Source organism: Mus caroli, unplaced genomic scaffold (genome assembly GCF_978045245.1).
Source record: "Mus caroli unplaced genomic scaffold, Mus_caroli_1 scaffold_3, whole genome shotgun sequence".
NCBI classification, from domain to species: Eukaryota; Metazoa; Chordata; class Mammalia; order Rodentia; family Muridae; genus Mus; species Mus caroli.
Genome location: NW_028227258.1, coordinates 103077790 through 103093390, shown reverse-complemented (window position 1 = coordinate 103093390; position 15601 = coordinate 103077790). Strand labels below are relative to the sequence as shown.

Genomic DNA, 15601 nt, shown 5'->3' with positions numbered 1-15601 from the left:
GCCAGCGCTTCCTTCTTTTCATTCTTTGTTCCTTGTTTATGGCCAAGTGACATATCAGGCCATTCTGTAAATATTCTACAGTTTTGAATCTGCCTTGAGAGCTTAGAGGTTCCCCTAGGGAATGTAACGTTAAGGTAGGTCTAATGCACCTCTTCTCTAGGTTCCTGGCAACTCTGCTGTACAGAGCACACCCTCTGCTTTTGCCGCCTGGAAAAGCTGGGAGTGACTGGTGATCCCCACATAGACACTGATGTGTTGGGATTACATAAGAGTGCACCACAGCAGACTAGGCAATCCACTTCTGACTATGGTATTATAATGGAATGAAGTGTTTGAACTTATGAATCACAGATTGAAGTTATGTCTGGAAATACCGTTCTTAAAAGTGTATATATTTGCCAGGCAGTGATGGCACATGCCTTTAATCCCAGAACCCGGGAGGCAGAGGCAGGCAGATTTCTGAGTTTGAGGCCAGCCTGGTCTACAGAGTGAGTTCCAGGACAGCCAGGGCTATACAGAGAAACCCTGTCTCCAAAAACAAACAAACAAACAAAAGTGTATATATTAGTTGTAAATTTATGTAGAGGCAATTGAAATTGTCATCAAAGGTAAGCTATATAAGCTATACTACCATGTATGGATTACTATTTAATAATGTGGCTCAGATACAGTTATGTGTAACACAGTATTAGGGCTTTCCTGTGACTGTGTCATGTGCTCTGTAACGGTATATAGGTTTAGTGATATGTGTAATAATACAAATGATTTCATTGTTTTATTTAAGAGACCTAGAATTCATCTAAAGGACAGCTTTGGGATTTGTAATATGCTGCAGTTACAGGTTTGACTTACCCAGTTACTGGATAACTAAAGCATTGTGTCAGTAGCCTTAAAACTCCAGTGTTTGGTCTCCTTGTTTCATTTGTGCTCTTTCCTAGCCCAGGTGGGCAGCATTTCTCCTCAGCTCTAGCACGCACATGATAGGAAAGCAACTATACTATACAGAGTTCAAGAGCTTAAGCTTCCATTTTAAAAATTTTTCTTTTTCATCTGGGTGCTGATCAAGTCTAGGATCTTGTACATGCTGGGCACAGGTCCTACCACTAAGCCCCACTACCTGCCCTGGAAGCCTACTCTGTTAATGGTAAATCAATAGGAGCTGGCTGCTTTCCTTTTCCTTTTATAGTGCATTAAAATAAGACCCAGTTGGGCTAGGTATTTTGATGCATTCATTTAGTCCCAGCACTCTACTTGGAAGGCAGGGGCAGGTGGCTCTTTGTGAGTTCCAGGACAACCAGAACAAATAGTGTCAGCTTGTCAAGAAAAAGGGCCCCTTTTGATTTGTTTTAGCAAAATTTATTAATTGCACAGTGCATATTTAGCAAATTATCCTAAATCAATTCGATAAGTAGATGAGGAATGATGTCACACAGATGAGGAAGTGATTGGGCTGGAGGAATTGGAGGAGGTTGGGCAGGTAAGGTTACCTGGAGTAAGGGACAGCAACTTTGGGTGTCATTAATTGATAGGAACTTACAAAGTGGGTCAGATGGAAGGTTCTATGTACAGTGCAGTGCAGACAAAATGTGCCATATTAAATGGAGTTTGTAAAGGTCAAGATTAGCAAGTGATTCCAGGAAGACAAGGAAGTTGTCTTGGCTCTGTGGCTTCTGAGGCTATGGAAAGAGAGAAGCCAGGATTTCATATTACAGGCGCGGTTAGGGGAGGAGTCGTCATGTTCTCCAGAAAAGCCAGCATCACCAGCCACATATTTTAATTTTCTTAAGCCCATAAAGAGATCCAGGGAAGTAGATAGGCACAAATAAAATGAATCAGGCTTTGAAAAATCGTCCCGCATGAATATTACTAATGCCAGGCCAACCATTCCCTTGCTTACATGCACTAAAGATAGTGTACAGCATCCCGTCTAGGATATCCTTACCCCATTCCTTTTGTAAAAATGTATGATTTAGCTGTCTTTTTACGAACCCTGTTTTTGGGAAATGTGGTTAAGAATGAAAGCAGTTAATATAAGACAGTGCGTAGCAAGGAACCTAATTTATAGATAAACAGTGAGGGAAATAATTATTTTCCAACAGGGTGCAGATGCTGTTGCCCAGGAAGGTTTTGCTGACTAAACACCTCCCCTCTCTCAGATTGCACATGGCTGTGAACTGGCTTTGCCTGTCGCAGGTGCCTCTCTTCTAGTGCTCTGTTTAGATGTAGGAGCAGCCCTTTGCACTTGTAAAGTGGAAATCTTTTGAGATTCCTGGGGTTATTTTGACCAACCCACTTTGGTTCCTCAGACTGCATCTCTTTGAGCCCCCACCTTAGCCGTTCCACACAGGCACTGGATATGCAAGTTGGTTGGTTTCTGTCCACAAGTGTCAGCATTCTGAAGGCTGTAAAAGCCAGCCTGGTGTTTTAGGAATTATGTGTGTGAGAGATCTCGGGGTGGTAACTAGAAGGAAGGTTTTTCAGGCAAACCTGTTTCCCATTAACCTTTTCCATAGTACATGAATGCACTCGAAAAGGTGACATCTAGTGGCCATTTGCCGTATTACATGTTCTCTTAATGTATCCTGCTTATAAATACATCTATGTGGTTAAAATGGGCGTAATGTTTTCCCATACACTAGGATAATAAAATGTAGGGAACTTTTTTTTCCCCTCTTTTTTCCTGTAATGCTTAAATGAGGTCTCCACATAAACGATCTTTTGAAATCCCATCCATAAATAGACGTGAGGCCATGTGTGAAATTAACCTGTGGGACACAGTGGTCAGGCTAGGGTGATGTTGTCTGTCTGACTACTGCGGTGGTCTTCGCTTGACCCTGCTGTTCTTGCCTTTCCCCATCTCACACAGGGCACCTTTTGTGTGAACTTCTTGCATAAAATTATGTATATTAAGGGGTCCATACAAATGTTAGTTGTTGCCAGAAAGAGAGTTGCTTCTTTAGCAATAAACAGCTGGTTTTCTAACCTACAGTCAGTCTTATTGGTGGTTTGACTGTAAGTGTATGGTATTCTGACAAAATGCAGTGGGGCAAAGCAGACAAAGAAGACAGCCATGACGATAAATACCTTCCCCTCCAGCCGCTTGTGCCTGCTGTCTTTACTCCTAAACTTCCTATAGGAGTTGTATACCTTTTTGGTAATCACCGCATAAAACAGAAGCATCAGAATAAACACAGCCCAGAAAATGAACTGGCAGGTGTGACTGACCACCTGATGCCACCACAGCCCAAGGGGACTCTTTAAAGATGCACACTTCTTCACGGATGATGGCGTTGCCTCCTTGTTCAAGATCATGTTTGGCAGGGAGATGAAGAACATCAGGGACCAGACAGAGATGGAGACTGTTTTTGCGAAAGCCGTTTTTTTCACAAAGGTTTTCCTGAACGGTACGATGATCTTGAGGAACCTGTCGAAAGCGATGAGGCCCAGCATCATGATACCTACATACATCGTCTCATAGAAGACCACGGAGGAGAGCGTGCACACAAATCCTCGGAGCTGCCAGGGCGCAAGGTGTGAGTCGGAAAGGATTTTGAAAGGCAGCATGAGTGCCATTATCAAGTCTGCCACCAGAGTGTTCTTGAGGTAGACAATAAAGGTGGAATTGCTGGGGATGTGGACGAACACCCAGAGGGCCATGGTGTTCAGCAGGATGCCTGCCAGGAAGACCACAGTATAGAGCACTGGGAACAGCAGCTGCGTCATCCGAGTGTCCCTGGGACACCGCTCAGACTTGTTGAAGCCCTGCATCCCAGTGGTGTTGACTGTCCCGAGCATCGGCTATTACACATAAACATGCACATAGAGAAAGATTACACATAAGCAGGCATACAAAGGAAGGTAACAAAGGGTCCTCCTGAGTTGGCCAATAACTACTTCTTGTAAAAACAAACTTACGATTTAACTCATTCAGCGGATTTGATTCTTTGGCTAGAGCTTTTTTTTTTGAGCACATAGCTTAGTTTTGTTGCTGTTGTTGTTTGTTTGGTTTTTGTTCAGTTTAGTTTTGTTTTATAAAGTCCTGTTAATGTCTACCCTCGTGAAGTCCAAATAGCAAGCACCAATCACTACACGGCAGTGACAGAACCCAATTTAAGATGTAAGAGTACAGGGCAGTGTGTCATGCGTTATGAAGTACCCTGTGCTTGCAGCTCGTGATTACAGAATGTTATATTTAGATTTCTAAAAAATTTAACCACCTTCTACCTTTTATAGCAAGCAAATTCATAAGAAAAATTAAACTGACCTTTGTTTTGGAAGACACTCAGCTGTATGAGTTGTGGCAGTTACTAGCTCAACCCACGAATAGCTTGTGAAGTAAAGGTTCTGCTTTCTTATACTGCCTTTCCTTCCTCATTTCCCCTGTGGGCTTCTGTAATGCCCACATTTTCTAGAACCTCTTTGTCTTTAGACCTTTGGAGCATTTGCCAGTAGTTATTGGTTGCGTGTCCTGAGTATTGAATCCAGTGCTGTCACCGGCTCTGCAGGCACGTCACCACGCCATATTCTTAACGTGGTCTATTTCATTATATTAAATAATATGTATAAGGGCGCATATGCATTTAGGTGCCCTCAGAGGCCAGAAGTGTTGGATTCCCTGGAGCTGGGGTCCAAGGTGACTGTGAGCCGCCTGGAGTGGGTGCCAGGAAAATGCCTTTGACCGTTGAACTATTTCTCTAGCCCCAATGTTTTACTTTTTATTATTCACATTCAGCGACCTTATTGGATACCTCATATGTAGTAATAATAGGAGTTAAAATGATGAAGAAAATAGTATGAAATTACAATCAAGTAGGAGGATAAGACTTGATTTGAAAATCAAATCATCTTCTGTACCCTTACAGCCTGGGCTTGCAAGAAGTTTGTGTGTCTAAGGCTAGGCTTTTGTTGTTGTTGTTGTTGTTTGTTTGTTTTGCTTTGTTTCGTTTCTTCAGACATTGCTGTTAGTCTTTTGGTCCCCAGATCTGTGGCAGATTATGTGTTACAGTTCCCAAGAAGTGGTAGCTATTATTCCTGGACCTATGCATTATTCGGTATTATGTTTAAACAAATGTTTTAAGAGCTATATACCTCATTCTCTCATGTAGCAAGTTTGACATCATCATCTACTTCATAGGAGTGTGGGGGAGGGGGACCGATGGCCTGACACAGGGCACATCAGGGAAGGCTAAACATGCCAGCCCAGCCGCTCATTGTTTGGGTTCCTTGAATTGCCCAGTTTGAGTGGAGCTACAGTGTGGCACTTTTAGGAAGCCCTTTTGGGAAACCACCTACATTCTTGAGGCTTAAGAGAATTTTTGAATCAGTGCTGGCCTCAGATTGGTACAGTGTTTCATTTTAAATCTCAGGGAGAGTGCAGAAAGTTACAATGTGTGACAGTGTGCTTCCCTGCCCGACAGATGAAGGGAAAGAGGAAATTAGATGCTCCTACGGAGGATGTGTGGTTCTCTATGGCAAGTTTCACTTCACCGTTCTTGCCACGCTTACTGTAGAGATGGACCATCTTCAGGGTTTGCCTAACTAGAAATTCCTATATTACTTGGTTGAGAATTTGGAGTACGTTGATTCCACATTTGAACATTTTAAAATGAAGTGTACTGTGCTTCCAGGGAACTTTGGTTAACTCTAGGGAATAAATGGCACATTGTAAAAATTTTCTTTTTGGCTAAAATATGTTAGGATTTACTGATGTAATGCCCCTTAACTTAAATATATATCATTTTGCTTTATAAGAGGATAAAAACCTAGCAAAATCAATCTTTTAAAGTAGGTTTATTGTTAATTTTAACAATAAACACAGTCAATTTTAAATTTCTCAATAGCCCCCAATCCAATATAACATTGAAGGTCTGGAAATTTTTACTTTAAACAAGGGAAATTCTATACAGGATAATTTCATAATATGAGAAGTAGAAATCACATTTTGGTCAAATTTCAAAATGCCAAATGTGGGAAACTTTGAAAAGAGGAACTGATTAGGAATGGACATTTCTAGGGTCACAAAGGTACATTCTTTTGGTTGTGAAATACATATTTATTGTGAGTTTGTGAGAGTGTGTGTGTGTATTTTCCTTCAGTGAGTTAGTTATATCTTTCCAACATGTGGGTCCCATGGATTGAGCTCTGCATGGTCATGGTTGGTCTTCTCTAGCTGAGCCATCTTCATAACTACACACTTTTTAAATAAGAGCTTCAGAGTGCTCCCCTTGGTAAGTTCCGTAGCTTCTCCCAGTACTGCTGATATTTGTTGGGAAGCCTGTTCCTCTTGGAAGGGCCTGTCAGCACGCTGCTCCCTAGGGCTGCGTGGAAGTGCCATCTCAAAGCTGCAAGCCGAAGCTCCAAGGGCTTGTCCACCTGTCGCTTTTTGTCCCCCTCCTTTGGGAAGTTATTTATACTCACTGGGAAATACTTGCCCTCTTTTTAAGATGAAATACACAACAGTGTCCTTTTCATATCGTTAGGGGTAAAAGAACATCCGTCATATGCTCACAGTGAGGCCTGTCATGGACGATGTCATGCGAGCTTCCTCAGTCAATGAAAAAGAAAATAGGAATACTGTGGGCTTATTAGTTCACGAAGGCCGGGAAGGAAGAACTAAAAAACAAAAACATGCATTGAAAAGTTTCAGTGTTTAGGAGCCTGCCGAATAATTTAAAGACTGGAATAAATTAAAGATTGGAATTCTAATATGCACTAAGGAAATAGACTCAAAGTAATAAAATCAAAATAGCTATGGTATTATAGGTAACTATGTTATCACAGTCCTTACAATAGCAACATAGTCCAGTCTTATTTTAGACGTGAAAATCAAAATGAGGAAATTAAGCACTTCCCCAAAATAGTGTTAATAGGCCCAACACTAACTCACCACTGCCCTAGAATTTGCACTCAGAGCCTGCCTTGTCCCACCACACCACACTCCTGAGAGAGCAGCTGGAGTGGTTCACTTCATTCTGAAGTCCTTATGCCAAGAGTCAATGATTGATACAGGAAAAAGAAGCTGAACAGACATTCAGTTCTGTCTGGTACACACTCAGGTCTAAGGTTAGATTTGTAAATTGTCCAACCAGTATGGTCAGATGGGGCAAACTGGTCTGTAATGGAAGTTGCCTACACCTACTTCCTTTGCTAGACCTCCAGGATTGCTGAGCTGGATCAAGGCAAAGAGCAAAGGGACTTCTGGTGATGTAGTTAACATGTATCATATAATAACATCAGAAACGTTGAAGTGTTTGCTTTCATTTTCATTAAGGATGTAAGTTGAAGTGGGAACTCACATATTCCTAGGAGAGACCTCTCATTTACTCGGAAGTCCTCTGAGGTACTTTCCTTAGAGCATGTGAATTTTTAAAAACTTTCCAATTAGAGTAACCAAAAGTGATAATGAGTTAAATACACTATGTAGTTTACCAGCAGATGTCCTGAAGTGAAAATCAGTATTAGAAAAATCTCTTCAGAAACAGGCAATAAATTCACAGCAATACTTGAAATGCTTAATATTTAGTTACAAGGATTTTGTCATAAAAGGAAAGCATATGTTTTAAAAATGAAATACATAGGAGATGACTCAGTAGGTAAAGCAGTTGCCACACAAGCATGGAAGAATAAACTTAGATCTCCTGAACCCATATAAAAGTAGACACAGTACTGTGTATATGTAATTCTGTCATTCATATTGTGAGGTTGGGGATATGGAAACAGAATTCCCTAGAAGCATGCAGAGCGGTTGGTCTGGTATAAGCAGCAGTAAAAAGGAGACTCTATCTCAAACAAAATGACAAATGATGTCTGACACCTGAGGTTGTCCTTTGACACCTATATGTGTGTGATAGTGTACACAGGCCCACACTCACATGGGGACACGCACACATACACACACACAAACACACACACACACACACACACACACACACACACACACACACACAAAACAACTATTTGAAAACTCTAAACACCAGTGTATCGATAGCAAGAAGTCATCTATATTTATACTAGTGTGTAAGTGTTCATGCTTATTTTAGTCTATTTTAATTTTTGTCTTAGTCTATGTTAATACATAGACACTGATCATAATCATAAACATAACTTTTCCATATTTTGGTTAAGCTGTTACCGATGGACATTTAATTTGTTTGACTTTTTGAGTTGTTACTGCTCAACATATGTATTCAGGTTCTCTTGTATGTTTGTTTTAACATATTTGTAAGAATAGCTTGATCAAGTGTTAGGTATCAAATGTTATATGATATTTTCAAAAAGGTTTCTATAAGGAGTGTATCAATTTATAATCCCATTGAAGATAGAGTTCTTTAATCCTTATTAAAATATTTTAAGTCAATTTGAAAATTATAAGTAAAATACACTGTGCCATGTAAGTATAGATTTATAATGTATGGACATAATTCCTTTTACTTTCATATTATCCACTTACTTTCCTTCTGGAAATCGCCTTCTAATGTTCTTCTCGTTTTGTTAAGTCCATCTATTTCTTGGTGCTTATGATTACAGTTGTGTATCCATATCTTCAGTTCCCACTCGTGACACTAATCCCACATGGCCATTGCTCACAAACTATGAATTGGCTGCAGGTGTGGTGAGCGGGTCTGTCTCTGATGTTTTATTTCTGTTGCCAGAGTAGTAAACCCAGGGTTGGCAGGTTTTTATTTTTTTAAAGGGCTTTATGGTTTTAAGTGATTCTGGCTAAATAGGCTTCCTTGCCAGCCCTATTGCTGTGTCATGGAAGTCTTAGATATTCTGTCTGCACAGCGAGGCTGTGTTCTTGGGAAGCCTTACTGTAGACATTGGAAATTTCCCCCTAAAGTTGGAGAAAATTTTTTTAATTAAATTATTTATTTACTTTACATCCCAACCCTGGTTTTCCTTCCCTCCTCTCCTCCTAGTCATCCCCTATCCCAAGTCACTTCTCCCTTTCCCTTCAGAAAAGGGGAGTCCTCCATGGATGTCAGCCAACCCTGGCTTATCAAGTTGCAATAAGACTACCAGCATCTTCTCCTATTGATGCTAGATGAGGCAGCCCAGTAGAAAGAAAGGGTCCCAAAGGCAGGCAATAGATGTCAGAGACAGCCTCTGTTCCTGCTGTTAGGAGTCACACTTGAAGACCAAGCTACACAACTGTAATATATGTACAGAGGGGCTAGGCTAGTCCCATGCAGGCTCCTTGCTTGCCAGGTCAATCTTTGTGTGACCTATGGGCCCAAGTGAGTTGATTTTGTAGGTTTTCTTGTAGTATCTGTGACCTCCTTGGCTCCTACAATCCTTTACCTCCTCTTCCGCAGAATTCTGCAAGCTCCGCCTAATGTATTTGTCTGTGAACCTCTGCATCGGTTGTGGGTGAAGCTTCTCTGATGATGGTTATGCTAGAATCCTGTCTTGAAGTATAGCAGAAAATCATTAGCAGTGTCAGGGGCTGGCCCATCTTGTGACATGGGTCTCAAGCTGCGCCAGTCATTGTTTGGACACTCCCTCAGTTTCTGTTCCATCTTTACCCCTACACATCCTGTAGACAGGGCAAATTGTAGGATGAAGGTTTTGTGTCTGGGTTGGTATTCTCATTCCTTCATTGGAAGTCTTGCCTGGTTACAGGAGATGGCTGGGTCAGGCTCTATATGCCCCATTGCTAGGAGTCTTAGCTAGGGTCACCCTCATAGATTTCTGGGAGTTTCTATCACCCTATGTTTCTAGTTTGTCCCAGACATGCCCCCCATTCCCGTTGTCACTTCATCCTCTCCCAACCTGATCCTTCCTGTTCCCCACCTCTACCCCTATCTAGCTCCCCCATCCACCCATGATATCTATTCTATTTTCTCTTCTCTGAGCTTCATTAGTCTCCCTTGAGCCCTCCTTGTTATTTAGTTTCTTTGTGTCTGTGCATTGTAGCATGGATATCCTGTACTTTATGACTAATATTCATTTATAAATAAGTACATACCATGTTTGTCTTTCTAGGTCTGGGTTACACTTCTCATTCTATACCTGGGCAGTTTGAGGGATGCTCACAATTATTTCATATGCAGATTATAGTTTGGTAGAGATGGTTTATCGCTAGATTGTCTTCTGTTGCCCACACTCTGGTACTCTTAGAAAATCAAAACTGTGTGTCTAGTTTTACATGCAAGTTCTATGGCAGATCTGACCCCAGCTGTGTGTTCTGTACTCTGGATCATAGAATAGTCCCCTTTTTGTATTGCAGTGTTGGAGATGGAACCTGGGTCCTATGCATTGTTAGGCAAGAACTGTCTCTTTGATCCGTGTCCCTAGTCTGCACATTCCCATGTTTGACAGTCTCCATGCATCTCCAACATCTTGTTCTCACTGTGGGAGTGCAACAAAGGAAGTGTAGCTCCTGTGCAGTACATGTCACACTAAGAGTTACATATCCTTAGCTTTGTCCCAAAATGGGAATCAATTACCTGTGCTGGGTTTGGAAAACATTATTGTTCAACTAACTTATCTATGCTATAATCTACCCTTTACATTTCTTGTACATGATATTTAGATACTAGTATTTAGGCCATCTTCTGTCAGAAAATATCCTCTAAGGAGCATTCATATTTGAAACTAATGATTTGAACTTCCACACACTGGATATTTTGTTTATATCAAAGCTATCAAATATGACCCTAGTTTGGTCTTATTGCTTATATGCATAAAATGATGTATCACACCATACCCAGTAAGCATACATCAGTTCTGTGTTGATAACTAATGAAAATAAAATAAAAATACCACCTATGAAACATGAATTCTGACTACATGTGTCACTCTTTTATCATCACATGAGGACTTATAAACGGGACATGACTTTCCTGAAGAAACTATATAAATAATATATAATAAAGCTGTCCTGGCCATAGTTCTTAAATACATTTACTGTTTAATAGAGGCAAAGAAGGTTGAACCACTGTATCTAATAGTTTTGAATGAAGAAATTCCAACAAAATGATACAGAATAAATGCATTTTAATATTATACACATGATTACAAGCAGGTAATCTCAAGTAGTTCAATCTTTTTCTTATTGGTAGATGTGATGTGTAATTTGGTAATTATAGTTACTTAGGTTTTCTTATTAAGAAGTGTTCTGTTCATTCAAGCAGCAGGCATTTTCAAAGCTAGTTAGCAGATAAATACCGATAATGGCACTGTACCTGGTAAACTCAGACCCTTAGTAAAATTGCTGTCTCTAGTGTTAAGGAAGGAGTAAATATTTTTAATATTAGAATGTTATGAATGTGTACTTTTGTTAAGTTAATCATTTTATTCATCATGTCTGTTCTTTATGGTAAGATTTGCCTTTTAAACCTCTACCATCCTAATGTTCGTTTATAATAATTCAGGCCTTATCCATTGTCATTTCATTTGATTTAAGTTCCTTTGGTTTGGTTGTTATCCTTGTTATAAATGGGAAGTTGGTAATTACTGTGTTTGATGTATCAGATCATACATAATTTCTCACTTATTATAAAAATAATATTATTATTGGTAATTTATTTTAAAATGACAATGATTATTACACTTCATGTTGCTAATTTTGTAGAAATCAGATAAATGATTTTGTGTGTGTGTGTGGTTTGCCTGCAGTATAGCAATGGGATACACTTCATTTTAAAATACACCTGCAGACTAAGATTTTTCCCATATATGTACAGAAAAAGTAGTTAAAAATTATTTTCTTACTTTATTGATTATTTAAAGAGTCATTAACTCAGCTTCTTTTTAGTGAATGTTAATATATTTGTGTGGTGATTTCCTTGGAGCAGTCTGGATATTAAAGACTGAAGCAGCCCCTTGGGTAATGTTCTACATTGGGGTCTCCTCGCTTGGTTCGCCACCTTCCTGTCCTTTCTTCTTGTTTGCTCCAGATGTTGATGTAGAGTTTGAGCACCTCAGCATGCTTGTCAAGGAATTTCTGAAAGACTTGCAAAGAAAAAAGTAGATGAATGGATCGAGGCAGGCGTTCAGTGACGTCAGCCATAGGGTGCTCTCCTTCACATAGAACAGAGTGTTCTCAGCACTGCAGTCAAAGACAGCCCGAGTTTGGCTCAGGGTGTAGGGAATCCGTGCAAAATGGAAGGGAACAAAGCAAATAAAGAATACAGCAATGATGATAAAAACCTTGACATTTACCTTTTTCTTGGGAACTTTGGCTGAACCCCTTGTTCTGACATAAGACCGATAGAGTTCTTTGGTAATGAGGCTATAGCAAACGATGACAATTAAAAAATTAATCCAGAAAATGACTTGGCAGATGTAATTGACTATTTCGTGCCAGACTAGACCAAACTCTGACTTTAAGAAAGAACATTTCGTTACGTCCTTATCTCTTGGCCTCCTGTTGGTGAGAATCATGTTAGGCAGTGAAATTAAGAACATGAAGGCCCAGATGACAACAGAAAGAATCTTTGCACCCAAGAGATTGCTGGGGCTGGACGTTTTAAATGGCCTGGTGGTCTTCAGGTAGCGGTCAATGGTTATCAACCCCAGGAACGATATACTGATATACATTGTAAAATAAAACGTGACTGAAGTAACTTGGCACACCAAGGTTCTCAGAGGCCCGGCTCCCAGTTTAGCATCACTAAGAATTTTAAATGGAAAAGTTAGAATCATTAGTAGATCAGAGATGACCGTGTTCTTAAGAAAAATGATGAAGTTGGATTTACTGCGGATCTGAAAGAAAATCCTCATTGCCAAGCTGTTCGTGATGAGCCCAGCAAAGAACAGGATGGTGTAGAGCAATGGGAAGAGAACCTGGGTGATCTTGTAGTCTCTGATGCACAGGGTGCTGGTCCCAGGGGAGAAGGTGGTATTGGCTGAGGTGGTGTTGATACCAGGCACGTCCATGGTCCTGTAGTAGAGAGAGAGAGAGAGAGAGAGAGAGAGAGAGAGAGAGAGAGAGAGAGAGAGAGAGAGAGAGGAGGGTGATCACAGGTCATTGGTTTGGTTGTTATCTTCATACATAAATTTTAGAATTACAGTGTTGCTTAAAACTTGAGTTTTTTTTTTTTTTTTTTATCTTTACTGTGGCAGTTAGTAGGGGTGAATAGACAACGGAATCCCTGAATATCTCATCTACACAAGTATACCATCTCTAGCAATTTAAAATGAGGTGGTATGTTGTGAGATGTCATGAGAGCCTTGTGCTTGTTTTGGTTGAAGGTTGTATTTTACAACACTGTGTCTGGTGTCAGCCCCCCTGTGTTAATGTAGAAAAGCCTAATGACAGGCGCTCTAGGGATGCTTTGTCTATTTCCCCTGCATCTTCTTTTGCATGGCCAAGTAGCCTTTTGTGTCTGTTTACAGCTGCCTTTCCTTCTCTGCCCATATTCCTGGTTTCACTCTTTAGTATCATTGATGAATTCAATAGAGGAGTGATTAATTATGAGTTGGAATAATAAATGGAGAATTTCAAAGAGATTGGTATAAAATCACTTCTGGGAAATGAATTCATATATTAAATAGTAAATTGTAGAAAATAATAATCCAAAAAAATTTTCCGATGCATTGAGAAATATCTCTGCCTGTGTTCGGCCATGCAATAAAATATTAGCCTCACAGAGATTCATGATTTAGAGTGCTTTTAGCCCATGCATTTCTCATTTTCGGCTCATTCATTATATTTGAAGTTTGTATATATTTTTTGAATATCATTCAGAGTGAATCCTAAAATGGTAATAATGATAATGATGATTCAGGCAATAGCTTCTGTATCTGTGATCATTACTTGATATTTCTCAAGGCAGCCAGAGCATCATTCCTGGCATATTTAATGGTAGCTAAAATAAAATAGCAGAATCGGATCCTTATCTGATATCCTAGATTATCACACAACAGACAGTGGAAGGAATAGGAGCAGTTGACTTGGCTGTCTTGTATCTAACTTGAAATTTAAGATGAAATTTAAAAACTTTTCAAATTTCCATCAAATAAATAAAATGATTTCTCATAAAATGGGATTCCTCATATTCAAATATACAGTTTGAAAACCCCACAAAACTCTCATGGGAAATTTAACGTGATAACTGAAGATAGCACATACTCCCCTCTAATGTCAATGGGATCCTTTAATTACTGAAAAACGATACAGTTAAGAATAAGACCAGAAGTATGAGCTCAGTCCTCAGCCCCTCATCCAACACCTCAGAGTGACTGAGTTCACCACTGAGTTCAACCCTCTTTGTGATAGTTAGTTCCTTTTAATTACTCATTTCCTGGATAGTTCTGACCACTCTACCTTAAGAATGCTCATTGTGTAGAGTAGGCAAATCATTTAACAACGTTCTTGACATTGGGAGTTTCCATTCCTTTCATCTATTATTAATTCTCATTTTAGGGCCAAAGCATCACTATTTCTCCATGCTTAACATATTTTCATTGAAGAACTTAGTCTCCCACACCACTGAGATTTATATCTTAGTTTAATTAACTTAGTGCCATTCCAAACATATGCTTCTGGTTTTATTAATTGCTATATAAGGCTTTCAATTTCAAGAACAAACTTGAGTGTATATATATATGTGTATATATATATATATATATATAACATATTTTTTCAGAATATAAGTAGATTTCTGTTAAATGCTAATATAACAACATTACCTGGTTATTCTGCTGAATCTGAAGGATATGAGTGTCTCCGGGAATACTAGTTAGTGGAACTTGCAGACTGGCATCTGTTGCTTTCCTCTCAGAGACTTGGATAAGTTCCCAAAGCCCTCTGTGATAGAGACTCTGCAGAGACTTCAGCAAGGCGGCCTTGAGTGTTCTAGAGAAAGAGAAAGGGAGAAGGGAAGAAAGCACACCTTCCATGCAGGCTCAGAGCAGTGCAGACTCCGTGTCTGTCTGCGGAGAGGCGAGGAAAACAGCCCCCAGTAGAAGATTACCTTCTGTGAATATTCAGAGCTCTGCAGACTCCAGTCTGTCTGTTTTTAGGACTTCTCCTTTTATTCTGTAGAAAACATCGAGGCGAAGGTGGCTGAGAAGTTGTCTTTTAAAAAGCAATTTAAGATATTGTGGGTTTTTGTTTTTGTTTTGTTTTTTTTTAAATTTTTTTCCTAAAACTTGAAATAGTATCATTAAAGTAGAGGGGTTTTGTTTGTTTGTTTGTTTGGTTGGTTGGTTGGTTTGGTTATTTTCCATAAATGATAAATCCAAGTTGAGAGGACGTCTTCTAAATGTGTTCCCGGAGAAGGTTGCAGGCTCGCTTTCGCAGATGACTGTTCACCTGAAAGCATACTATGTTCAAAGTGGACGATGTGTCACTGTCTGACAAGTAATTGTATCATCTCAAAATATGTGCTCCCTTGGGGGAGGGTAAGCCTTCTGCTTCTCGTTTTATCCTAGTTCATAATTTCATTATTTGCAATCTGGGTTTGATTATCATCTTTGTGGGTAAAACAACACCATCATCCCATTATAAATTATTAGTTCCCCAAATTACATTAGGGAAAAAAACAGTTGTGTACAGCGCCAGGCTGATTGTGTGAAGCGGCCTTCATGGTTTCCGTGAACAGAACTTAGGTAACAGACAGTGTTTCTTTATGAATTGAGTTTACCGTTAAAG

General features: G+C 39.7%; 3 protein-coding genes across 14 annotated transcripts in view; 1 reads left to right on the top strand and 2 right to left on the bottom strand.

Moving 5' to 3' along the window:
• The window catches only part of Med12l (mediator complex subunit 12L), a 311786-nt gene that overhangs the window by 209185 nt on the left and 87000 nt on the right, over window positions 1-15601 (top strand). The window lies entirely within an intron of this gene.
• On the bottom strand, window positions 1352-4312 carry P2ry13 (purinergic receptor P2Y13). Its single transcript, XM_021157452.2, has 2 exons — window positions 4265-4312; window positions 1352-3798 (listed from the first exon to the last, which is right to left on the bottom strand). The coding sequence occupies exon 2, from the start codon at window positions 3793-3795 to the stop codon at window positions 2782-2784; it is 1014 nt and encodes a 337-aa protein (XP_021013111.1). The 5' UTR covers window positions 3796-3798; window positions 4265-4312; the 3' UTR covers window positions 1352-2781.
• P2ry12 (purinergic receptor P2Y12) overlaps window positions 11000-15601 on the bottom strand; it is a 45570-nt gene continuing 40968 nt past the window's right edge. The window contains exons 2-4 of one of the 2 annotated variants that reach the window (XM_021157449.3): window positions 14922-14986; window positions 14638-14803; window positions 11000-12886 (exon numbers count right to left, since the gene is read on the bottom strand). In XM_021157449.3, coding sequence (XP_021013108.1) covers window positions 11839-12882 — 1044 coding nt within the window. In that variant the 5' untranslated portion in view covers window positions 12883-12886; window positions 14638-14803; window positions 14922-14986 and the 3' untranslated portion in view covers window positions 11000-11838. The remainder of the gene's footprint in view (window positions 12887-14637; window positions 14804-14921; window positions 14987-15601) is intronic. The other variant, XM_029474963.2, reaches the window with a different exon arrangement.